The sequence below is a fragment of the Rutilus rutilus genome (genome assembly GCF_951802725.1).
Source record: "Rutilus rutilus genome assembly, chromosome: 14".
In the NCBI taxonomy this organism is placed as follows: domain Eukaryota; kingdom Metazoa; phylum Chordata; class Actinopteri; order Cypriniformes; family Leuciscidae; genus Rutilus; species Rutilus rutilus.
Genome location: NC_140219.1, coordinates 1,977,123 through 1,996,360, shown reverse-complemented (window position 1 = coordinate 1,996,360; position 19,238 = coordinate 1,977,123). Strand labels below are relative to the sequence as shown.

The 19,238-nt window shown below is 40.4% G+C and overlaps 1 protein-coding gene across 1 annotated transcript in view; it reads right to left on the bottom strand.

Annotated features, from left to right (window-relative positions):
- Window positions 1-18,129, bottom strand: part of LOC311304265 (uncharacterized protein) — a 62,146-nt gene extending 44,017 nt beyond the window's left edge. Inside the window, exon 1 of the mRNA XM_084431194.1 lies at window positions 18,015-18,129. Within this exon, the coding sequence (XP_084287320.1) occupies window positions 18,015-18,060 (46 nt within the window). The 5' untranslated portion in view covers window positions 18,061-18,129. The remainder of the gene's footprint in view (window positions 1-18,014) is intronic.
- Between the last annotated feature and the right edge of the window lie 1,109 nt (window positions 18,130-19,238).

Below are 19,238 nucleotides of genomic sequence, written 5' to 3'. Positions count from 1 at the left end.
TCATTTTAAGGTAATTCATTTATTCACATTCACCTCATTAATAGTTCAAGTTCAATTTTATTTATGTAGCACATTTACAACAGCTGACAAAATGCTTTACAGAAAAACAAGATTAAAAGTAGATATTACAGGCATAACAAAATATAAATAAAAAATGAGAGTAACCATAAAACAGAAGAACCAAAAACAGAGACTTGAAAGCAAACAGAGACTTGAAAGCAGACAGAGAAGGGGCCGTTCTAATATCTAGAGTTAAGAGTTCCAGAGTCGTGGCCCTAAAGTCATGGTCCTTTAAAGTCTATTCGCTGAGAATAGGAGAGATTTGTTCAAATTTACGACACTTATGAAGAAGTTTGGCCGCAGCGTTTTGGACTAGCTGAAGACAAGCAATTTGAGACTTGGATATACAGCAAAATAATGAATTGCATTAATCTAGCAGAGACGTAACAAACGCATGAACAGCCATTTCTATTCACTATCACTAGCTGGGTTTTTTTTTTTATTTACTTTCATTTATCCATAGGGTGGAGGCTGCTTTGGCTGTCTATGCAAGTAACACACACCACATATTAATCATTAGTCTTATATTTATATTGATTAAAGGGATACTCCACCGTTTTTTCATATTAAACTGTTATTCCCTTAACTAAGATGAGTTGATGCATACCTCTCTCTCAAGTGCTTGTAAGCACTTCGACTTGGCGCAGTAATATCTTCACTAGAGGGAGCGGGGGCCGGTGAGAGGATTTTTCACGAGTGAAGATATTACTGCGCCAAGTCGAAGTGCTTCCAAGCACTTGCTATGGTATTCCGCCATACAATATAGTTATCCATTTTACACGCTTAGAAAAGCGCAATGTTTTGTTTTGTGTCACCGTCCTAGGTCGAGTTACACTACGTGAGTAACTGTATTTAAATAGGGAAAACGTGGAGGTGTTTGGTAGCTTCTCTGCTTGGCCCATATTGAATGAACTGGGCTAAGCTAAGTGCTAACAAAGTTTCGCCGCAAGACAGAGTGATTTAGTGCACGCACTGAGACGAGAGAGGTATGTATCAACTCGTCTTAGTTAAGGGAATAACATAGTTTAATATGAAAAAACGGTGGAGTATCCCTTTAATGCACAATTCTACAGGTCCTGTAGGGTCCACATAGACATTGCTGTCTTAGTCTTTACTGTATATATAACATTGTGATATTTAAACATTTAGCCATTGGTAGAAATTAGAGTAAAGGTAAATGTATTTGTTTGTTGGACATGTAAATATGCTGAGTAAAAACAAGTTTTTTTTAGCTTAAATGAACAGCTTGATTTGTGTGAGATGTGTCTCTTTTTCTCTCGCCCTGCAGTAGATTGGACATCTCTATTTCCATTTATGTAAGAACTGTTTTACATTTAATGGCGTAGCATCATAACCCCAAAAAATGCACGTAATTTCATACAATTATAATTCAGTCATGTGTTGAAAATATGTTGATTATTGCAATCTATTTATTTATTACATTTTCCCACCTCTATAGAGTAAGTAATAATTTTAGAAATTATTCTTGTTTTACTATTATTATTATTATTATTATTATATTTGCCCACTTAACTGTAAAGTGAAGTTTTAATTAAGTGCAATTGTGTATTAATGTTTTCTGTAAAGAATGTAATTAACTTGTTTTTTGTGTGTGTGTGTGCGTGCGTGCGTGCGTGTGTGTGTGTGTGTGTCCTTTACTGTCCTGTCCTTTATGGCCATTTTCACTCAAACTTTTATCTCGCTTAAACCTCTACCTCTTGCCCATTCTGTTCTTTCTCTTCAAACCAAAAACTAACTGGCTGCTATCCAAAAACGCTGCTGCATTGCTTGCTGCTTCGCTTGCTTGCACCCCAAACGCAATCTCAAAAATGCAAAAACCAAAACGCATAAATCCAAACCGCACATGCAAGCTTGCTAACGCATCTTTAAAAATAAAGAGCCAGAACCACCACAAGTTTTACCCTGAAAACGCTTTGAAAACCAAAAAACGCTTTGAACACCAAAAACTCTGAACACTTGACTAAAAAGATCGACTTGACTGTGAAAAGCTTGACTGTGAAAAACTTGACTATCGAACCCAAGTGAGAAAAAACAACTGCAGATTCAAGAAAGTGGAATATCAACTCTTGTAAAGTACACAATCATTTTTTGATCAACCTAACTTCATATTAATTAATTTACTGTTGTTATATATCAACTGTTGTATTACTGTTTTTTTATATATATATATATATATATATATATATATATATATATATATATATATATATATATATACTCCTGTTATATATCAAATATAATTTTTTTCTGTATATCTGATCACATATAAGGCATTATCTTTGTGTGTGTGTTTTTCAAGTAACAGTAAATATCAATATTTTTACCCATTACTCAAACATATTTGCTTGATTGCCAGTGCTGAAACATCACCATGCCAAGAAAAGGAAAGAGGAGTCAATCTCAGAAACAGCGCAGAAACCTAGAAGCTTCATGTGGCACCAGTAGTGCCTGTGTATCAGGTATGATTGATGAAAATGCTTATGTTCTGTCTGTTACAGCATCCCACTGTCAAAACGATTCCAGGTACAACATTTACTCCAGAAGCCGTCAGTGTACTTGCAATGCATTAATGTTCCTAGCTGTCCATAATGAACGTAATGAGTTGCGCAGTTTCGATTTAGACCGTATTTTGCAGAAAGGTGATGCAGTTTACACTAGTGTCAAAAAAACACTGCAGAGCAAAGCACAATTTGTGGCTAATTTTTTAAACTTTGATGAGCTGCCAAGCACAGTTAAAACCAATTCTGCCTGCTACAACATCCTGAAACATCCGCAGAGAGTTGGATTTCTGAAAGATTCACCTGTCCTGGGCGAGTATGATAACCTTGAGAATACTCTGCAGTGCCTCAGACTTGATGTGAGTGACGCGTTGCTGCTGATTGGAACCACATGTATCGCCGTATTCAGAGATCGCTCAGGGAGGTTTGGTTATTTTGATTCTCACTGCAGATCAGCATATGGAATGCCTGAGGAAGAAAGCACTGGTACGGCCGTGATGTTGACCTTCTTCCGTCTAGAAGACATGATCGAGAGGCTGATGCTATTGTTTCAAGGGTGTTTCGATTTGAGAGACCAGCAACAATTTGATCTGCTACCTGTATCGTTCATTAACCGGATAACTGAAAGCAGTGTACGTCCTGAAGTCTCCCTGAACTGCTGTGTGCTTGAACGTGATGTACAACCATCCACCTCTTCTGAAAACGAAGCTCTGTCAAACAAAGAACAATGCAGGTCTACTGATGTCTCACAACTGTATGTTCAAGTCCAAGATGTGCAACCATCCACCTCTTTTGAGAACGAAGTTCTGTCAAACAAAGAACAATGCATGTCTGCTGATGTCTCACAACAGTGTGTCCAAGATCCGGTTGAACAACCATCTGAGACTACCGTTAATGGAGCCACATCAACTAATGATCAAGCCCACTTGACTTTGCAAGATAAAATGAACGTTATAACTTCTGTCACTCAGAATCAAGACAGTAATAAAAATGTACCATTCAGTGAACTTTCTCATGGAATGCTGTCACAGGATCAATTGCGATTGTCAGCTCCAAATCACCAATATTCACAATCGACAATTAAGCAGACAGAAAAACTGAACAAGACTCAGAAGCAAAAGGCTTACTCTAAAAAATGGCACAAAGAAATGGTTCAGAGGCAAGGTGTTAATGACAAAAAACAGGCTGTACGTAAAGTCTATGATTATAAAAGAAGCAGTGAATCCAGGCAAAGACATAACCAAACCATGAAGAACAAGTATTGGAATAGTATGATTTACAGAGAAGAACACAAACAAGCAATGAAAAACAATTATAAAAATATCAATGAATACAGAGAGCGAAAAAAGGCTTATGTAATTAGCAAGTACAGAAATATTGAACAATTCAGAAAGAAACAAAAGAATCATATAATTAAAAATTACAGGAATGATGCACAATTCAGGGAGAAACAAAAGAATTATATAATTAAAAATTACAGGAATGATGCACAATTCAGGGAGAAACAGAAGAATTATATATTGAGAAATTATAGGAACAATGCTAAATATAAGGAGCAGCATATGAAATACCTTGTTGATAGATATTTAAAGGATCCAATTTTTAGACAAAGGCAAATAGAGCATTACACAAACCGATGCAAAAATGATCCTAACTTCTATGAAAAAAGGAAGAACAACTTTAAACAACGTTATCACTGTGATGCACATTTTAGGGCTCGGCAGAAAGAATATAATTTATTCAAATCTAAAACCAAAATATCTGCACTCAAGATACTTCACACAGTACAGTGTGCACAAGAAATACAGCGCAAATACAAAAACATGAATCTGATGCGCCAGCAGAGAGACACTGTACAAAATAACCAGCCTGACGCAGTACAAGATCCGACTGTGTTAAGAGCCTTAAATGTTTTCAGAGACGTTATAAAACAGGGGCCAACTTATGTCTGCACATGCTGTGCCAGAGCACTCTTCTCTAATCAAGTCAAATCATGTGATCGTGAGCGCTATCAGAAGAATCCGACAGTTGCTTCAGTTTGCTTGACTGGGAACTATGTTCACGTCTGCTCCGACTGCCCTGATCAATGTGCCTTGGAGAACAGGAAAACCGAGTGGATCTGTCACTGCTGCCATAATACACTATTGAGAGGTCTGATGCCAGACATTGCTTTAGCCAATAATCTTCAGTTCGCTGCCATTCCTCCAGAACTCTGCGATTTGAATGTTCTTGAAAGACACATTATTGCAAAGTACATTCCCTTTGCTAAGATTGTTACACTACCGAAAGGCCAGCAAAGAGCTATTAAAGGTGCTGTGATTTCTGTTGCATCTGAAGTAGAAACAACAGTAAATTGTTTACCCAGACCAAGAAGTGAATCACAACTGCTTACAGTGAAACTCAAAAGACGTCTGTGTTACCAAGGCCACTATCAGTTTCAGACTGTGAACATGCAAAAGGTTTTGTCTGCTTTAAGAAAGCTAAAAGATATCCATTCAGAATATAAAGATATCGTCATTAATGCAGAACTCTCTGAAGAAGAAATGTTTAATGAGCATGAAGAGTGTGCAGATGACATCAATGCTTCTGAAGAAGAAATGTTTAATGAGCATGAAGAGTGTGAAAATGACATCAATGCTCCTGATGAGGAAATGGATATTGAGAACAGTAGACAAAGTGAGAACACTGAAGAACAGAGCAATGAGAATGAACACAATGATTCTAACGATGACACTGCAGAAGAGCAATCGAGAGGCCTTGCCTTGGACACATGTCTTCAGCCCCCAGATCTCGGCCAGCAGCTGTTGTCTTATGATGATGGAATATTTTGCATTGCCCCTGCAGAGAGAAACACTCCTGTAAACACTTTCAAAATTCCTAAACTTGAGTCTATGGCGTTTCCAGTGCAGTTTCCTGATGGCACGAACACATTTGATGAGCCTGGTAGAGCAAAACATGTTTCCCCCAGCAGATACTTTAACTCTAGACTATTTTCTATTGACAATCGTTGTGCGAAGGATACCAACTATATCTTCTTTGCGCAGTTTGTAACTGAAGTAAACATGGCTACATCAAGTATGTCTATCCAACTACGGAAAGGAAAACCCATGACCCGTGATGGACGCAGAATAAACTGCTCACTGCTGCAGGACAAACAGGAGTTAGAAAAGCTTATAATAAATAAGGAAGCTACACGATTCATGCAACCATTAAGAGGGACTCCAGCATACTGGGAGAAATCTCTCCGTGATCTGTTTGCTATGCTAAGACAGCTCGGCACTCCAACATTTTTCTGTACGTTTAGTGCTGCTGAGATGAGATGGCCTGATGTGATTACTGCTATTAAAGCACAACAAGGTGAAACTGTGAACTTTGCTGAATTAGACTGGTCCGAAAAATGTGAAATCCTCAGAAGTAACCCTGTGACGGCGATGAGAATTTTTGAAAAGCGAGTTGAAGCCTTGATGAGAGATTTGATCAATTCCCCTGCTCGACCTATCGGTGAGGTAATTGACTTTTTTTACAGAGTAGAGTTCCAGCTACGTGGCTCTCCACACATTCACTGCTTATTTTGGGTTAAAGATGCTCCAGAGTTTGAAAAAGATGAAGATCAGGATGTGTGTGATTTCATTGATAAATACATCTCATGCAAATTACCAGACCCAGACAAAGACCCAGAACTACATAAAATTGTAAGTGAAGTACAGATGCACAGTCGTAACCACTCAAAATCCTGTAGAAAGAACAAGAAGCACTGCCGGTTTGGATTTCCTAAACCACCCATTAAAAGAACAATGATATCACGCCCCAGGCCTCCTCCTGTAGAGAATGATGATGAAGGTAATGAAGCAGAGGAAAGAAATGATGCCAGTTTCGCAAAAGAACAGCTACAGAAGGTGTGGGATCTACTGAATGACTCAACTCAGAGTTTTGATAGCATTACACAGCTACTTCATAAAGTAAACATGACTTATGAAGACTACGAGAAACATATCGATACTATTTCTACATCAAGTTCAATATTCATGGAGAGACGACCACAGGACTGCTGGGTTAATGGTTATAATCCAATGCTGTTAAGAGCCTGGGATGCAAACATGGACATCCAGTTCATTCTGAACCCCTACAGCTGCATCATGTATATTGTCTCGTACATTTCAAAAGCTGAGCATGAGATGAGTGATTATCTTAAAAAAGTGATAAAAGACTCAAGCCATGATAACCTGTCTGAACGTGAGTGCATGAAGCAGGTCATGAATGCATATTCAAAGAACAGAGAAGTCAGTGCTCAGGAGGCAGTCGCTCGCACATGCAGTCTGAAATTAAAATCATCATCACGTGCTGTCATATTCATACCTACTGATGACAACGCTGTAAAGATGAGTTTACCAATGAGGTGCTTGGAGAGCATGGATGATGACATAGAGAATGTGTGGATGACAGGATTGCCAGAAAAGTACAAAGCCAGACCAAACAGACCTGAATTTGAGAACATGTGCATGGCTGAATTTGCAAGTGAATACCGCATTGTTTATGCAGGAAAGACAAAAGGTAAAAATGTTTTACCACTTCAAAAAAACTTGGGACACATACAGAAAAGAACAAGAGGAAAACCTGCTGTCATCAGATTTGCCCGTTTTTCACAGCAGAAAAACCCAGAAAAATTCTATGGAACTTTTCTAAAGCTTTACTTGCCATATCGCTCAGATGAGCAGCTGAAGTCCACAAGATTCCAGACATACGAATCATTTTATGCATTCGCTTCAGTAAAACTACCAGGAACTGATGAACTGCAGCGCGTGTGCAATATTGTGAACGAAAACCGTGAGAAATATGAAAAACATAATGAGGCTATAGAAAAGGCAATTGAGGATTTTGAACAGAATGGTCCCGTTGAAGATGCATGGACTACATTGGCTCCAGCAAATGAACTGATCCGTTTGGAGAGCATATCAGAACGTGAACCCACTGATCCTAATGACGTGAACGAGCAGGACGATATTCCTGAATACACAGCATCTACCTCTGTCAGTAACACCGCTATGCCACTCCTGGAAGCTACCCAACAAAATCATGCACAGATTCGCAAAATGTACCAGAGCTTGAATCAAACACAAGCTTCCATATTTTATGCAGTCCGAGACTGGTGCAAAAGATGTGTCTCTGGTGAAAACCCACAACAGTTTCTGTATTTCTTGAATGGAGGAGCAGGAGTTGGTAAATCGCACGTCATCAAATCTATTTATGCAGAAGCAACCAAGATTTTGCGCAGGCTTCCATGCATACAAGAGCATACTGACATTTCCAAGCCAACCGTTCTTTTAACAGCATTCACAGGAACTGCAGCCTTTAACATCTCAGGTAAAACACTGCACTGTCTTCTGAAACTCCCGAGAAGCTTGAAGCCTCCATACCAAGGCCTGGGAAACAGCTTGGATGAAATCAGGGCAGACCTTTCTAATGCACACATTTTAATTATCGACGAAATATCAATGGTGTCAAAACAGTTGTTTTCCTATGTGAACTGGAGACTGCAACAGATTAAAGGAAACCAGAAACCTTTTGGTGGCTTATCTGTATTAGCTGTGGGAGATTATTATCAGTTACCACCTGTGGGAAGAGCAAAACCACTCTGTGTGTATGAGGACCATGTGCTGGACTTCTGGACAGATCATTTTCAAATGATAACTATGACTCAGATCATGAGACAGAGAGATGATCTTGCATACGCTGAGCTGCTCAACAGACTGAGAGTAAAAAGGAAGCACGAGAAACTAACTGATGCAGACAGGTGCATGTTAGAAACTGTCATAAGATCCTCCCCTGAAGAGTGTCCCACTGATGCATTACACATCTATGCAACCAATAAAGAGGTAGACAATCACAACAGTGAAGCCATATCCTCACGCTTTTCAAATGTCATTACCATAAATGCACATGATTACAAAAAAGATCCCCGAACAGGAGAAATGAAAAGACAAGCAGTACCATTTAAAGGAGACAATCGTGACCTTATTGACACACTACAGATTGCTATTGGTGCACGAGTGATGCTAACCAGAAATATTGATGTGGAAGATGGACTGGTTAATGGCACTTTTGGCAAGGTGGCAAAAATAACAACTCAGACCCGAGATGGATTTGTTCAATTAATTGGTCTTCATTTAGATAATATGACTGCTGGACAGAAACATCGCAACAAAGCACCTGGTGGAGATGACAACATTGTCTATATTGAGAGGTCAGAGGAACCACTGAAAAGAAAATGAACAATTCGAAGACAATTTCCCATGAAGCTTGCTTTCGCATGTACCATCCATAAAGTGCAAGGAATGACGACTGATCGCGCTGTTGTATCTCTGAAGCACATATTCGAATCAGGCATGGCATACGTTGCACTCAGCAGAACAACATCACTCAGTGGACTGCACATTACTGACTTCGATGAAAAGAAAGTCTTCTGTAATCCAGAAATAAGTGCCTCCTTGGAGAACATGCCAAGAGCGGATTTTCAAAGTATCCAGCCCATCCTAAATATTGTACAGGATTCCAACCTGAATTCCGCTCTTAAAATCATTCATCATAACACAGAGGGACTGGAGTGTCATATGGAGGATTTAAAATGCCACCATGAGCTTCTATTGGCTGATGTTTTGTGCCTCACTGAAACACACCTGTCAGGCTCAGCTGTTCCTGCACATCTACATCTGGATGGATACACCATGTACAAACGCAACAGACATGCATCCTACACAAACTATGCACATTTGGCAAACAAGAATGGTGGTGGAGTGGCTATTTATGTGAAGAACAACTTTCAAGTTTCTCCTCTGATGTACATGCAGAATGTTACTGACTTGGAATATTTGGTTTTGAAGATAGAAGCCCCCAAACAAGCACTTCTTGCTGTAATCTACAGACCACCAAGTTATAATTTGGCAGAGTTTTTGGCACACCTGAACGCCCTCTTGACATCTCTGGAGATCATTGATTTCAGGCCTCTAATCGTTTGTGGCGACTTCAATGAAGATCAGCTTTCTCGTTGCAACAAACCTATTCTGAATTTGTTTGAAGATAAAGGATACACGCAGGTAATCAGCACCGGGACAACAGAAAAAAACACTCTTTTAGATCCTGTATTCATAAGTGGCACACACTCAAACGTCAGAGCAGGAGTTCTACAGACGTATTACAGCTATCATGATCCGGTATATTGTGTTTTAGAGTAGAAACATCAAATATATCACTAATCTGCATCACACAGTCAACACTGCTGTAAGATAACATCTTTATTTCAAGAAAAAAATACTAATACAAATAAATTTATACTACAGAACTGTTCACATTGTCTACTTCTTGTGTGCATGTGTGTGTGAATGTGTTACATATAGACTGTTTGTTTGTATGTTTGTTTGTTTGTTTGTTTGTTTGTTAGATAAGGAATGGATGGAGAGTGAATGTCCTTTTCCATGGATCGCCACCTTGACGTGGTGGGAAGGCTTGTGTGTTCCAGTGATCCCAAGAGTGAGTAATTCTGGAGCTTTTTACTCCAGTTTGATTTACTTAAGGGTGAGGTTCCAGACTAAGTGCGATCCAAATGGGCATTAACTAAATAAAATAATTTTTGAAGCATAATTACTTGATTTTGTCTTTCTGAGTTTTTGAGTTTACACACACACACTCACACATAGAGACACACACGCTCTCTCTCTCTCTCTCTCTCTCTCTCTCTCTCTCTCTCTCTCTCTCTCTCTCACACACACACACTCTCTCTCACACTCACACACACACAGACACACACGCTCTCTCTCTCACACACACAGACACACGTTTTGAGTTTAGAGTTCATTAGTTTAAATGAGTCTCAATGGCTCATATAGTATATAGAACGGCAGTTTGGTTTAGTCTTCAAGGTGTTTAGATTTAAATTTATATTGATATTTTGGGTGGTTGCTAGGGTCTTTTGGGTGGTTGCTAGGGTGTTCTGGGTGGTTGCTAGGGTCTTTTGGGTGGTTGCTAGGCAGTTGCTAGGATATTTTGGTGGTTGCTGGGGTCTTTTGGGTGGTTGCTAGGCGGTTGCTAGGGTATTTTGGGTGGTTGCTAGGATATTTTTGGTGGTTGCTAGGGTCTTTTGGGTGGTTGCTAGGTGGTTGCTAGGGTCTTTTGGGTGGTTGCTAGGGTGTTATGGGTGGTTGCTAGGCTGTTCTGGGTGGTTGCTAGGCGGTTGCTAGGGTGTTATGGGTGGTTGCTATGGTGTTGCTAGGCGGTTGCTAAGGTGTTACTAGGTGGCTGGTAGTTGTCACAGATGGTTACTATGGAGTTTTTTTTAGAGTTCTTAGCATGATCTTGGCATGATTTAACACTTAACTAATCACTATTAGCATGTAGCTATTCACTGCTAGCATGTGTAGTATGTTGGAAGTGCTGTTTGCTAGCATGAGTCAAAAGAGCCAAACCTCATCTCTATACGATGTTCTGATACAGAGATATAGGTATTACAAAACGGTTGCTAGGGTACTCAAGTTTGGTTGCTATGGAGTTGCTTGGGAGCTGGAAGATTTAAACTTAAGAAGTTTATAGTGGTTTGAAGTTTACAGTAGTTTACAGTAGTTTGAAGTTTGACAGATAGATAAATAAGTTAGACACACACACACACACACACACACACACACACACACACACTAACTCGCTCACACACTCACTCATAAACTCAGTGTGTGTGTCTGAGTTTAGAGTTTATAAGTGTATAAATTGATGAGTTTATAAGTGTATGAGTTCTTGAGTTTTGAGTTTATAAGTTTAAATCAGTTTAGAGTTTATAAATTTAAATGAGATTAAGAGTTCAGAGTTTATTAATTTAAGAGCTTAAGAGTTCATAAGTTTATGAATTCATTAGTTTATAAGTTAATTAGTTTATAAGTGTTTATAGTTTAGAGTTTATTAGTTTAAATGAGTCTCAATGGCTCATATAGTATATAGAACGGCAGTTTGGTTTAGTCTTCAAGGTGTTTAGATTTAAATTTTTGTCGGTTTGAATTTTTTAGAACTCCCCAATGTAAGTCAATGGGAGTTTTTGAATGAGTTTTTTCGAGTTTTGATCGTCATTTTTAGGAAAACCGTAAGTCCGATCAGTCTGAAAAGATAAAGCAACTCGAGTCAGATCAGTTTGAGTGTCTGAGCCGAGTTTGGAGTATGTAGCGTTAAAGCTCTAGGAGGAGTTAGTCTCAGATTTTTTTCCGCTCAGAAGAATAATAATAATAACTAGATGCGAAAGTTCGTCGAGACAAACTTTAAGTTGGCTTGAGAAAGTTTGGACCGGAAAGTTTTTTGCTAGGCGGTTGTTAGGATGTTATGGGTGGTCGCTATGGTGTTGCTAGGCGGTTGCTAAGGTATTCTGGGTGGTTGCTAGGCGGTTGCTAGGGTATTTTGGGTGGTTGCTAGGGTGTTTTGGGTGGTTGCTAGGCGGTTGCCAGGGTCTTTTGTGTGGTTGCTAGGCGGTTGCTAGGGTGTTCTGGGTGGTTGCTAGGATATTTTGGGTGGTTGCTAGGGTCTTTTGGGTGGTTGCTAGGGTATTTTGGGTGGTTGCTAGGCGGTTGCTAGGGTGTTTTGGGTGGTTGCTAGGCGGTTTTGGGTGGTTGCTAGGCGGTTGCTAGGGTATTTTGGGTGGTTGCTAGGGTGTTCTGGGTGGTTGCTAGGCAGTTGCTAGGGTGTTATGGGTGGTTGCTATGGTGTTGCTAGGCGTTGCTAGGGTGTTTTGGGTGGTTGCTAGGCGGTTTTGGGTGGTTGCTAGGCGGTTGCTAGGGTATTTTGGGTGGTTGCTAGGGTGTTCTGGGTGGTTGCTAGGCAGTTGCTAGGGTGTTATGGGTGGTTGCTATGGTGTTGCTAGGCGTTGCTAAGGTATTCTGGGTGGTTGCTAGGTGGTGGCCAGGGTGTTCTGGGTGGTTGCTAGGCTGTTTTGGGTGGTTGCTAGGGTATTCTGGGTGGTTGCTAGGGTCTTTTGGGTGGTTGCTAGGCGGTTGCTAGGGTCTTTTGGGTGGTTGCTAGGGTCTTTTGGGTGGTTGCTACGGTGTTCTGGGTGGTTGCTAGGGTCTTTTGGGTGGTTGCTAGGCGGTTGCTAGGGTCTTTTGGGTGGTTGCTAGGGTCTTTTGGGTGGTTGCTACGGTGTTCTGGGTGGTTGCTAGGGTCTTTTGGGTGGTTGCTAGGCGGTTGCTAGGGTGTTCTGGGGGGTTGCTATGGTATTCAGGGCGGTTGATATGGTGTTACTAGGTGGTTGGTAGTTATCACAGATGGTTACTATGGAGTTTTTATAGAGTTCTTAGCATGATCTTGGCATGATTTAACACTTAACTAATCGCTATTAGCATGTAGCTATTCACTGCTAGCATATGTAGCATGTTGGAAGTGCTGTTTGCTAGCATGAGTCAAAAGAGCCAAACCTCATCTCTATACGATGTTCTGATACAGAGATATAGGTCTTGCAAAACGGTTGCTAGGGTACTCAAGTTTGGTTGCTATGGAGTTGCTTGGGAGCTGGGAGCTTTAAACTTAAGAAGTTTAAATTGGTTTGAAGTTTAAAGTAGTTTAAAGTAGTTTGAAGTTTATGATAGATATATAAATAAGTTAGATAGATACAAACAAACAAACACACACACACACACACACACACACACACACACACACACACACACACACACACTCACACAGACTACCTCGCTCACACACTCACTCAGACACACACACACACACACACTCAGAGTTTATGAGTTTAGAGTTTATAAGTGTACAAGTTTTTGAGTTTAGAGTTTATAAGTTTAAATGAGTTTAGAGTTCAGAATGTATTAATTTATGAGTTTAAGAGTTCATAAGTCTATGAATTCATGAGTTTATTAGTTAATTAGTTATTAAATTTAAGTTAATTAGTTTATAAGTGTATGAGATTAGAGTTTATTAGTTTAAATGAGTTTCATTGGCTAATATATATAGAATGGCAGTTTGAATTAGTTTTCAAGGGATTTAGATTTAAATTTTTGTCGGTTGGTGAGTTTGAATTTTTTTAGAATGCCCAATGTTAAGTCAATGGGAGTTTTTCCGAGTTTTGATCGTCATTTGTAGGAAAACCGTAAGTCCGATCAGTCTGAAAAGATAAAGCAACTAACTTCAGATCAGTTTGAGTGTGTGAGCCGAGTTTGGAGTATGTAGAGTTAAAGCTCTAGGACGAGTTTGAGTCAACAGTTTTTAACAGAAGAATAATAATAATAATAATAATAATAAGTTTAAATAGGATTTCAGTAAGTTGGCTCTCTCAAGCCAACTTAATAAGTTTAAATAGGATTTCAATATGTTGGCTCTCTCAAGCCAACTTAATAATAATAATAAGTTTAAATAGGATTTCAGTAAGTTGGCTCTCTCAAGCCAACTTAATAAGTTTAAATAGGATTTCAATATGTTGGCTTTCTCAAGCCAACTTAACTAGATGCGAAAGTTCGTCGAGACAAACTTTAAGTTGGCTTGAGAAAGTTTGGACCGGAAAGTTTTTTGCTAGGCGGTTGTTAGGATGTTATGGGTGGTCGCTATGGTGTTGCTAGGCGGTTGCTAAGGTATTCTGGGTGGTTGCTAGGCGGTTGCTAGGGTATTTTGGGTGGTTGCTAGGGTGTTTTGTGTGGTTGCTAGGGTCTTTTGTGTGGTTGCTAGGTGGTTGCTAGGGTGTTCTGGGTGGTTGCTAGGATATTTTTGGTGGTTGCTAGGGTCTTTTGGGTGGTTGCTAGGCGGTTGCTAGGGTGTTTTGGGTGGTTGCTAGGCTGTTTTGGGTGGTTGCTAGGATATTTTGGGTGGTTGCTAGACGGTTGCTAGGGTGTTTTGGGTGGTTGCTAGGGTGTTTTGGGTGGTTGCTAGGGTGTTTTGGGTGGTTGCTAGGGTCTTTTGGGTGGTTGCTAGGCGGTTGCTAGGGTGTTTTGGGTGGTTACTAGGATATTTTGGGTGGTTGCTAGGGTCTTTTGGGTGGTTGCTAGGCGGTTGCTAGGGTGTTTTGGGTGGTTGCTAGGATATTTTGGGTGGTTGCTAGGGTCTTTTGGGTGGTTGCTAGGGTCTTCTGGGTGGTTGCTAGGCGGTTGCTATGGTGTTTTGGGTGGTTGCTAGGATATTTTGGGTGGTTGCTAGGGTCTTTTGGGTGGTTGCTAGGGTAATTTGGGTGGTTGCTAGGGTGTTCTGGGTGGTTGCTAGGCGGTTGCTAGGGTGTTCTGGGTGGTTGCTAGGGTCTTTTGGGTAGTTGCTAGGCGGTTGCTAGGATATTCGTCCGATACTTAAGAAACCAACCCTAGACCCAGAGGTCCTGGGAAATTACAGGCCAATTTCCAACCTCACCTTTCTGTCAAAGGTTCTAGAGAAGGAAGTTGCCATTCAGCTTCACAACCATCTAGAACACAATAACCTATATGAGGTATTTCAATCAGGCTTTCGTTCGGCCCACAGCACCGAAACAGCTCTACTAAGGGTGACAAATGACCTTCTCATGGCAGCTGATTCAGGATCACCATCGCTGCTCATTCTACTCGACCTAACAGCTGCATTCGACACAGTGGACCATACCATCCTTCGGGACCGCCTCCACAATACAGTTGGACTATCGGGAACAGCACTGCAGTGGTTTCAGTCCTACCTTTCTGGCAGGACTGAACGAGTTATATTAGGAGAATGTGAGTCCAGGATGCTCCCTGTTACATGTGGTGTTCCGCAGGGGTCGGTTCTCGGCCCTATCCTATTTATTCTATACCTGCTTCCCCTCGGTTCTGTCATCAGCAGACATGGACTATCCTTCCACTGTTATGCGGACGATTTGCAACTTTATATTAAAACTGCTCCAAGCCCCTCCACAACCTTGTCGCGACTCAACACATGTCTTCTGGAGATAAAGGAATGGATGAAAAGCAACTTCCTCCAGCTAAACTCCGGTAAAACTGAGGCACTACTTGTTGGAACCCCGCACCAGATCCACTCCTCTCCCGTATCTCAGTTTATCTTGGACGACCAAGTCATCACTTTCTCCTCCTCAGTTACAAACCTAGGGGTTAGGTTTGACCCGCAGCTGACCTTCAACGAACACATTAAATATATTTGCAAAACCTCCTTCCACCATCTTCGAAATATCTCCAAACTACGTCCTCTTCTAACTTTTCCGGATGCAGAGAAACTTGTTCATGCTTTTATTTCCACCAGGTTGGATTATTGCAACGGACTCTTCATTGGGATTTCTGCCAGAAACATGCAGAAGCTACAATACATCCAAAATAGCGCTGCCAGAGTCCTCATGAGAGTCCGAAAATATGATCACATAACTCCCATCTTACACTCACTCCACTGGCTCCCTGTTTCATTCCGGATCGACTTCAAAATTCTGCTGTACACACACAAATGTATCACTGGACATGCACCACCTTATCTACAAGAACTCATCACCTTAAAATCCTCCTCCCGCACTCTCAGATCATCAGGCCACCTATTTCTTCAGGTCCCTACCACCAGACTTCGTACTATGGGGGACCGAGCTTTCTGTTCAGCTGCACCGCGGCTTTGGAACCACCTCCCGAGTGAGCTGAGAGAAGTACAGAGCTTGGACACTTTCAAGGCAGAACTGAAGACTTTTTTATTTAGAAAGGCTTTTATGTGCTGATTGTTTTATTGTTTTTATGGTTTTTAGTATTCTGTAGTTATTATTGTTGTTCTTTAGTGTAGCACTTTGAGATTCTTCGGAATGAAAAGTGCGTTATAAATAAAATCTATTATTATTATTATTATTATATTTTAGGTGGTTGCTAGGGTCTTTTGGGTGGTTGCTAGGCGGTTGCTAGGGTATTTTGGGTGGTTGCTAGGATATTTTTGATGGTTGCTAGGGTCTTTTGGGTGGTTGCTAGGATATTTTGGGTGGTTGCTAGGTGGTTGCTAGGGTCTTTTGGGTGGTTGCTAGGGTCTTTTGGGTGGTTGCTACGCGGTTGCTAGGGTGTTATGGGTGGTTGCTAGGCTGTTCTGGGTGGTTGATAGGCGGTTGCTAGGGTGTTATGGGTGGTTGCTATGGTGTTGCTAGGCGGTTGCTAAGGTATTAAAGGTGGTTGATATGGTGTTACTAGGTGGCTGGTAGTTGTCACAGATGGTTACTATGGAGTTTTTATAGAGTTCTTAGCATGATCTTGGCATGATTTAACACTTAACTAATCACTATTAGCATGTAGCTATTCACTGCTAGCATGTGTAGTATGTTGGAAGTGCTGTTTGCTAGCATGAGTCAAAAGAGCCAAACCTCATCTCTATACGATGTTCTGATACAGAGATATAGGTCTTACAAAACGGTTGCTAGGGTACTCGAGTTTGGTTGCTATGGAGTTGCTTGGGAGCTGGAAGATTTAAACTTAAGAAGTTTATAGTGGTTTGAAGTTTACAGTAGTTTGAAGTTTGACAGATAGATAAATAAGTTAGATAGACAGACACACACACACACACACACACACAGACACACACACACACACACACAGACACACACACACACACACACACACACACACTAACTCGCTCACACACTCACTCATAAACTCAGTGTGTGTGTCTGAGTTTAGAGTTTATAAGTGTATAAATTGATGAGTTTATAAGTGTATGAGTTCTTGAGTTTTGAGTTTATAAGTTTAAATCAGTTTAGAGTTTATAAGTTTAAATGAGATTAAGAGTTCAGAGTTTATTAATTTTATGAGTTTAAGAGTTCATAAGTTTATGAATTCATGAGTTTATAAGTTAATTAGTTTATAAGTGTTTATAGTTTAGAGTTTATTAGTTTAAATGAGTCTCAATGGCTCATATAGTATATAGAACGGCAGTTTGGTTTAGTCTTCAAGGTGTTTAGATTTAAATTTTTGTCGGTTTGAATTTTTTAGAACTCCCCAATGTAAGTCAATGGGAATTTTTGAATGAGTTTTTTCGAGTTTTGATCGTCATTTTTAGGAAAACCGTAAGTGCGATCAGTCTGAAAAGATAAAGCAACTCGAGTCAGATCAGTTTGAGTGTCTGAGCCGAGTTTGGAGTATGTAGATTTAAAGCTCTAGGAGGAGTTTGAGTCAGATTTTTTTCCGCTCAGAAGAATAATAATAATATGTTTAAATAGGATTTCAATATGTTGGCTCTCTCAAGCCAACTTAATAATAATAAGTTTAAATAGGATTTCAATATGTTGGCTCTCTCAAGCCAACTTAATAAGTTTAAGTACAATATCAGTAAGTTGGCTCTCTCAAGCCAACTTAATAATATTAAGTTTAAGTACAATATCAGTAAGTTGGCTCTCTCAAGCCAACTTAATTACTAGATCCTGCAGTTTATGGAAAAACTCTTAAAGTAATATTACAGTGTTTTCATGTCAGAGCTTCATCATCAGAGAGTTTGAGCTGAAAGTCGACTCACATGCAGCAGTTTCCAGCATCAGCATCAGTCCAAAGATGAGCATCATTTCTAGAGTCCAGAAGAGCCAGTAATCCAGCAGAAGAGAGAAGATGTTTCTTCAGTCACACGATCACTAGAAGAGCCGCTGACACTCGTCTGTGTTCACCGTATATAAAGACTACTGCACACCTTCTGAGAGAAAAGGAGAAGTACAAGCACAAGGTACAAAAATAACTAGCACATACATGTTTTTTCTGTCCTGCTGTGGGCTTTCTATGACTAATGCTTCTGCAATTTTAGATTTTCATGAAGACATTCTGTATGTTAATTCATCACCTGTTTGTTGCTTTTATAACTGCAGGACTCAAAATGAGCATCACTGAGCATCGACCGCAAGTAAAATTTCTTTGATGATGAGTAGATGAACAAACCGTCTACTAAAGAAAACATCTTTCACGATTTGCACGTCTTCTAACAACTTTTACCCAAGTTTGAATTAACGTTCCCTGTTATTTTCACTAACAAACGGTTCACTAACGTAGGGTGTGCCGTGACCAGCAGAGGCGAAGGCGTAACGTGCACCTCATACGCGGTACAGATCGCCTCGACAATCAATTTGCTGATGGTCTGCTTTGACGCTTCTCTTGGGAGAGCCAAAGCTCACTAACAGCTGGTCAGACTTCCTCCATGAGGAGGACCTATGCACAGAGGCACACAAGGTGTAGTTCTGTCAGGACCACTATCGTCAAATACGATTGACGGTTAGCATACAGTTTGGATTAGAGGTATGTTTCTGTTCTGGGCAAGAGCTCCCTGTGCATCCATGAGGCCTAGCATGGATAAGAGCAGCGCGAGCAGCAATAACCCCTCTTAGGGTAAACAGAACAGAACCAACTTCAATGTATTGCAGATATCATTAATTAATTTTAATGTACAACATAATTAGAGAATTTTAGACTGATTCAGGGGGAATCAGAACGCCAAATCCTGACTGACGAGTGGGGCTGGGGAGGGAGGAGGGTAGCTGCTGATAATACTGAAGGAGATTATATATGAATACAGTGATAGGCGTCGTATTCCTATAGATAGACGTGGATCAGCTGAGAGTCACTGATGAGAGCTTGACTAACGTGACCTGCCAGAACTGACGCTACGCTTGATCTTCAGTAGATCCGCTGACACATGTGGTGGAGGATGGAAGGCCTGGAGAACAATAGACCGTGACACATGAGTCTAGGGTGGAGA